Consider the following 8,066-nt stretch of genomic DNA (forward strand, 5'->3'; position numbering starts at 1 on the left):
AGAAAAGATGAAAACTGTAAATTTGAAAAACCTAACAGAAAATTACTAGAAATATTTTAGTCATATTTTTAAAACACACATACGCACACACAGTTTGGCTATTTCTTTACTGTAATTGATCTCATTAAGAAATAAAAGACAAAATGAAACAGGAGTGAGAGAAGCAATTTAACCCAGCACAAAAGAGAGCAAAATTAATTTTATATTTAACAAGGTTATAGGATATGAAATATCCACAAGGCCCCAAAAAATGAAGCTATTATAACAGAGCATTCAGCATCAGGAAAAACTATACTACAGTTTATAAGATTGATTCTTAAATTTTGTATATCTATCATATATCAAGTTTAATACAATTTTTAGTTGAAGAATCAGAATTGATTTATCTATTCTTCATTATTTAGAGCACGTGGGAAACTGCTTTTTGGTGATGACTGTATTAAGTAAAGTGAAATCTTATTAAGTTACAAGTGAAGTTCTATATAAGAGGATTATTTCAAATAATGGGACTTGTATTCACTCACATAATTGCTCCATTCCCTGTTATAATCAGGGGTTAGAGTAAAAAGCCTGTCTACACAGTGTTTGTGACTACTCCACTCAAAATGTCAGTTGTAAAAAGCTCTTGCCCAAGATGTAAGAGGTGACCTTGAACTGTTTGACATTGAGAAGATAGTAAATAGTGGGGAAATAGATAGGGCGCTAAAGAAAGTGCTCAGCTTCCAGGTGAATAGTAACTGTCCCCAAGATATTCGAGGAAATGCAAGAATCAACATCAAAACTGAAAACATTCCAACAACAATTTCAATTGAAAATAACTGTTTTGGCTGATATAATGAAGTAAACATAAAGTTCATAGCACACATCCTTGTTTAAATGGAACAGGCAGAAAACTAGGGAAAGTAATAAGTTATAACTCTAGACTTAATCCATTCTATTGAGAAGCAAAGTTTCAGATAAATAACTTATCAGTACAATTCCTATTTTCTATGAAACTAACTTTCATGAATACCATATTTTAGCAATGTCAAATCTGTTGAATTGAGACAATACAAAATTTCATCTAAAAATACATACTGTTAAGAATACCATTTGATTTTTAATTAACATTACTCAAATTTTGAAGTACAAAACAATGCAAAAAAAAATAACGTAAATAAACCTTTGACATGAGATAAGTAGAGGTAAGAATAGAAAACCAAGAAAGAAGAGGTAGTTGTGAGACGTAGATATAGAAAATACTGAGGAAAGCAAAAATATGTTTATGTTGCTAGAGTTCAAATAAATAATAGGATTATGGAGATAATTCTCCAGATTATATACAATGAAAACATTTACAGGGAAGCATACAACATACTTATGCAGCTGATTATGTATTTCTGCTGAAGTTTTAGAGATTTACTTAAAGACTACAATGCAGTTTACCAATCCAGGTCAGAAATCTTTGCAGCATGTTGAAGAGACAAGCAGTAGTGCTTCCTGGTTTCTCCTTCACTTTGTTTTTGCTAAGTACTCCAGATGTAACAACATGTTGTTTCAAATTCAGTCGAGGAGGCAAGGTTTAAAGGTATCTAACCTCTCTAAAAACAGCAAATTCCCAATGGTTCTTTTTAGGAAATTCCGTACACTGATATAACGCAAGTAGTGATGTGACAAGATTCAAAGGGGAACTCAAAATTAATGCCAATCATGGCTACCGTTCAGAGAACGAACTAGTGTGTGTGTGTGTGTGTGTGTGTGTGTATGTATATGAGAGAGGTTGTGTGTGATAGACAGACAGAAAGACAGAGAACATGCATAAAATTTGACTTTTGATTTAGATCAATGACATCAAAATTAGAATTAAATGGGTTCATTTCTAAATTACACAACATTATTCAGATACCAATTAAACTAAATGAATTTTTAGATTGAAACTTATATTTAATTAGAGAAATTTAATTGAAGCATTTGATTATCATATTCTAGTTATTGTGTCATATGTTCATAAAGATAATACTTTTCAGATAACTTTATTCACAGGCTAAGCCTTTTTATTAACTAAAATAGGAGTTCAATTCATTAATCATAATAAAAATTTATATTACCACTGAAATTATTTAAAGAAAATAATATCATTTCTAGATGAAAGTAGTATAGAAATATAACTATTAATTTATTTACAAAATTAGGAGAGAGTAAAAGAAGAGAAAGCAAATAAAGCGAAGAAAAATGTCAAGATAAATTTTGTTTTTTAATTCAAAATTTAGATCCCAAGTTTAAAGAAAAGGGTGAGAAAATGGGTTATGTAATGAACTGAAAATAGTGAATAAGCTGAGAGTTCTTCTGGAATGAAATAGAAAACAATATTTTGAAGCAGTAACCAAAAAGCAGTTTCAAAGTAGAAAAATACTCTTTGAATTGAGCCACACAAGGTATCATCAAAATAACCACCAGAAAAGGGAAAAGGGAAAATTTAGGAAATTTAGGAAAATATTTTGGTGGGTAGAATTAATCTGTGGTAGTATAAGGAATGCTAGCATAAAAATTTTATTTTTTAAAAATACAAATTAGCAAATGAGTTGTTGCATTAATGTGTTTAAGTTTTTATAAGTGATTAGTATGGTTAATAAAAACAGAAAATGCACAAAAATATTATTAATTAATTTAAAAACACTGTTTTAAAATAAGTAACTCAAATTTTAAAAAAAGTAATTAACAACTAATTTTTATGTTATTGGTTTCGAATTTTAATATATTTATAATTATGGATTTTAATTGATGAGTTAACAACTCTAAATAGTCATTCATTAACTTTGAAATTTAGTAACCAGCTAAATTATGAAGAAGTAGGAAGGTAGCAGCAAGAGTAGTAGCAGAACAGTAGCGATAATTCAATAACTTGTCTCCTGCCAGCTTACGGCAAACCACATACCTGCTAACTTTCGTGTATCCATTTTTCACAGCTAACCTGAAATTTTGTAAGAGTGGAAAATTGTGTGTGAAGTATTGGCGTTCAGTAAATAAACTTTGTGATTGCAGTATAATAGTTTGGTAGACTTGAGTATTCCATCAACAAATCTATGTTGACTAATTACAGCACAACTTGTTTTTACAGCACTTTCAAGTTTATTTTCACAAAGTAAAATGTCCATGTTGAGAATAACCTGACTAAATAATCAAGTTTGTTTATAATGAATGTATTGATCACACTGTTCTGAATTTTTTTCTTTTTTTCTTCTTCATCAAGACTATTTCTTGAGATTCAGATGAAGAAATTATTTTTCAGAGAGGATCAATTTCAGTGAATAATATGTAAAATAGGATTCACTGTCATCCAATGATGAGGCTTTTACACAGTTGCTAGACCTACATAAATTAGCTGCTGAATTTCCCTGAAATCTTTATCATTTAAAAACTCTATAAAGGAAAAATTGGATAAAGTAGCTCTTGGTGTATTGTATTTAAATAAAAAATGGTGTAGACATGGCTGGAACACCTTTGACAATAGCTTTGCTAGATCTGGGCTGACAAGGGGTTCAGCAGTATTTTTACTGGGTTTATTTATTTATTTATTTATTGTTTTAATAGTAAGAACAAAATTATCTACGTTAGAAATTAACAATACAACTTAGAAAAAAAATTAACAAGATAACTTAGAAAGAAAAAAAGAAAGTAAAAGTTTATATATTAGAGTTGCTAATATTTCCACCATAAGAACTAAAATGTTTTAAGAGTTTTAGAAAAAGATGCACACCTAATGATTTATTGCTGTTGATAAAGAAAATTAATCAGTGCAAATGCAAAATCACATGCTGCTGGTGATACAACATTGCAAAAACATAATGTTAGGAGAGCTATATTATACAATTCTTCACAACATTATTATTGTTTCAATAATAATAATAACAATAATAATAAAAATAATAATAATTATAATAAAACTAAGTTTATTGCTGAATATTTTAAATGTAAATTTCAACTAATGTGTCTTTTAGGTGAAATGTCAATGCTGTACTTTAATTAGTGATTAACCCTTTTGCTACAATATTTCTTTCGAAATACATTGCCTGTGTTTCAATTAATTTTGAAAATAATGAATTCAGTAAAATAACTTTGTCATTGAGTTGAGGTTTTGGACATAAATCAACATGAAATTTTTGAATGTTTAAGTTTAAAATACAGGAAATCTGTCACAGAACTAGGGGCAGTCTAAGGGTTAAGCAGTAGTTGTGTTCTATAACAATAATAAAAAGTATCAAGTACACAGTTTGAGATCTCTGCACTGTTAACTTAATATTTCATGTTTCTGTGCTTTATTTATTTTCCATTGTATTCAGCTAACCTATTGATAAGAAACAGAATGAGTGATAGATGGGCAGAGTAACAAAGAGATTGGGTGAGTGGTAAATAGGCACTTGATATAAACATTAAAGATACCCAAATGCAGATAATACACATCACTATCCCCATCAACTTCATAATTTTAGCACCCTTTTCCTCAAGATTACATGGGTTGCCCTCTTCCCATATACCTATGTTTCAGCACTCACTACATTCTCTCCCCTCCCACTTTGCACTTTTATGAACTCCCTGCTCTTGCACCCTGGGGAATCCTCTACCATTCCATTTATATTCACATCCTTGTACCTTGAGAGTATGCCCTAGCACACCACCACCATCTCTCTAACTCTCACACTCTTTCTGATTGGGGTAACCATGTATCTCCTATACAGCAAGACATCTCTTTCCATCACTGTCATACTCTAAGCTTTCATCAGTTGGCACAAAGCCACCTCCCTCGAAACCACTTCTCCTCTCAGTTGAGGGATCTTTGTCTTGTAAGTTATGTGGTGACCTTGCCAGTGCTGGCAGAACATAAAGACACCCAGTTCACTCTGTGAAGTGGTTGGCATTAGGAAGAGTATCCAGATGTAAAAACCATGCCAAAACAGACAATGGAGTTTGGCACAGTCCTCTGGTTTACAGCTCCTCTTAAGAGTATGGAAGAGAGACACTAAATGATGATGATGATGGTCCATCAAGTTATGTCTTTGCCATTGCTCCTTACTGGAGCATCTTCTTTCCTCTACAGCAGTAATAATACTGCTACAACAATCACTAGGTACGACACCTTTCTGTTTGACTATGCAAGCACCAAACATTTCATATTTTAAGAATCTCAGCAATTCTCCTTTATGATCCAGTTGGCTTCATGTTACCCCACAAACAGTCACTTGGCTATAAATTACTATAGTGAAAAAAATCAAGGCAAATTCACCAAAGTCTCCTGACCAAATACAGAATCAGTATGTTGTTCTCAGTCTTATGAGGGCAATGACATTTTCTTATATCACATAATGTTGATAAATATTGTTAATTATTACATGACATCTCAAGTTAATGCATTATCAATTTGTACCAATAGACTACTCAGTACATCTGCTCAGTGCTGACAGGGCCACTCTCCTCATTGACAAAAACACAATTCTGAAAAGATAGGCAGAGCACTTCAACAAAATCCTGAGCAGGCCTTCCTCTATGCTGAGGCCATTGCTCACATGCACCAAGTTGACATCAACACTTATCTGGCAGAACCTCCAACAAAAGTAGAGGTCCAGAAAGCAATTAAACTTCTTTTAAATGGCAAAGCACCAGGTTCTGGCCCCATCCCAACTGAAAAATACAAGGTAGGGAGGCCAGTCATGAGACAAAAGCTCACCAACCTCTCTCAGACCATGTGGCAACAGGAAATTGTTCCTCAGGAGTTCAAGGATGCTTCTATTGTTCATCCCTACAAGGGAAACAGGGAGTCCTGTGACAACCAGTGAGGAATTCCTCTCCTTGTAAACACTGGCAAGATAGCAACAAGGGTCCTCCTTAACCATCTCACTCAACACATGGATGATGGGCATCTACTAGAGAGTCAGTGAGGTTTCAGAGAGGACCAAGGAACAGTCGACATGATGTTTGCAGCATACCAACTTCAGGAGAAGTGTCAGGAACAAAACAGGGATTTGTTTTACTAAGTATGTTAAATAATCAAGTTATACAAGCTCTCCTCTTCAATACCTTGGTTCATTTAAAATGGATATCAGAAATTTGATACTGATTTTCATATTAACGGTCCCAATTTAGCCTTCTTAATATACAGGCTCTCATTCTGGACATTAGATTATATCCATTATTTCTACAATGCTCTTCAATATTCCTTTAGTTAATAAGAATCTTAAACCTACTCTGTTACAGTTCAACTACAATAAGGAATAAGCTGTAGAGTTATTGCCCTTTGATTGTGTTTGTGGAATTCACATTTTTTTTTTTTTTTGTGTACAATTATCCTAAAATTTAATTTTCCATGCATTCATAAATTGGATGGGTCTTCAGCATTGTGTCATGTTACTTGTTACAGTTCTTTGTTATCTCTTTTGTGAAGTGCAGCCTCTTGAGATCAACTTTCACCACTTCTTCCTATGCCTTCTTTGATTTTCCTCTTCAGCAGATTCCTTTTACTTGGATTGCTTCACTCCTGGCTAAATATACCAGACATGAAGCTGATATTGTTCCTTGTTCCTCTCTTCTGTTCTTCCCAAACCTGTCTCTTAGCTTTTATGGCTCTATTTACTGTCACTTCCACCTGAGTTGGAACATTGTTTCTTCCACATATTTGGTCTGGGAGCTCCTCCTCTTTCACATAGCATCACTTAATACACTTTTGAACCTACATCTGTGTGAGGCATATTTCAGTTTCAACACCTTTCTTCTCTCACTTTGTTTTTTTACATTCATTTCTTTTTGTTGGCTCTGATGCCAATTTTACTTGAAGTATTTATTCCACATCATTCCATGCATCAAACTACTGCCAGGTATTTTGTCGATGGGGAGCATAATGTGACGACATATGGAGACACATGCATATTCATTCATTTGTTCCATAACCATTTCTTTAGCATGAGCTGGACATAAACTTATTACTGAGACATTATTTCTCAGACAGATGCTTTTCCTGTCACTAATCTGTAGCTGTATTTCAAATAATGGATAATTTTATTCCACTTGTCTTGAAAGTGCAGGGCTAAAAGATGATTTGTTGGCAGCAAATGTCAACATAATGTTACCATATTGTTCAAATGCTTCCAATGTGTAATCATTTACACACACACACACACACAGAGGTTACTAATTCCATTCATAAGGCATTAGTTGGCCTGAGGTTACAGTAGAAACTACTTGCCAAAATATACACATACACACATACTACAGGCTTCCATACAGTTGCCATCTAACAAATTTCATTCACAAGGCATTCATCACTTGCCCAAAGTGTCATAGTGAGATTATTTCTGAAACTAGTTGCGCAGCTGCCTTGTGGATCACACAGCCATGTCTCCCTCTCTCTGAGAAAGATAGATCAGATCAAAATGATCTATTACTGGTAAGTGTGTAAATCTGCACTACCTGTCCATGACTGAATAATTAGCAACTAAATTGGCAGAGCCACTCTTGGTTCTCATCCTGCTTTGTGGAGGATATATTGACATCTAAATAGACCAAAAACCAATATCTATCAACAAGAATAGATGAACTCGACAAGGAGGCAGAGCAAGGCCCCATTAAAGTTTTGTGGTCTAGCATTGTTGACTCTTAATAACCCCTACAACTAGCTGTTTCTCTCAGACATACTTGCTTTGCTTTTCCTCTCAGTTAAGGGAGACTCAAGTGAGAAAAGATTATTGATAATTGCAATGACCACCTAAGTTGAATTCAACAAAACTACTCTAAAACATTGTTGGACCTTGTCATTATTCTTGCACCTTTAACATAACTGAACATTAGAAGCATCAGTTGTGGCGTGCAAGAGAGACGATTGCGCTGGTATGGACATGTGGTGAGAATGGAGGAGGATAGCTGCGTGAAAAAGTGCCACACCCTAACAGTTGAGGGAACCCGTGGAAGAGGTAGGCCCAGGAAGACCTGGGCTGAGGTGGTGAGGCAAGACCTTCGTACATTGGGCCTCACCGAGGCGATGACTACGGACCGAGACCTTTGGAAATGGGCTGTGCGTGAGAAGACCCGGCAAGCCAAGT

The 8,066-nt window shown here is 34.1% G+C and overlaps 1 protein-coding gene across 4 annotated transcripts in view; it reads right to left on the bottom strand.

The window, feature by feature from the left end:
- Window positions 1-8,066, bottom strand: part of LOC106867485 (dynamin-1) — a 128,265-nt gene that overhangs the window by 12,531 nt on the left and 107,668 nt on the right. For 2 of the 4 annotated variants that reach the window (XM_014912368.2, XM_014912367.2), the window contains exon 19: window positions 2,915-2,950. The exons of the other annotated variants lie outside the window; for them this stretch is intronic. In XM_014912368.2, coding sequence (XP_014767854.1) covers window positions 2,915-2,950 — 36 coding nt within the window. The remainder of the gene's footprint in view (window positions 1-2,914; window positions 2,951-8,066) is intronic. 4 annotated transcript variants of the gene reach the window in all.

The sequence above is a fragment of the Octopus bimaculoides genome, chromosome 2 (assembly GCF_001194135.2).
Source record: "Octopus bimaculoides isolate UCB-OBI-ISO-001 chromosome 2, ASM119413v2, whole genome shotgun sequence".
NCBI lineage: Eukaryota > Metazoa > Mollusca > Cephalopoda > Octopoda > Octopodidae > Octopus > Octopus bimaculoides.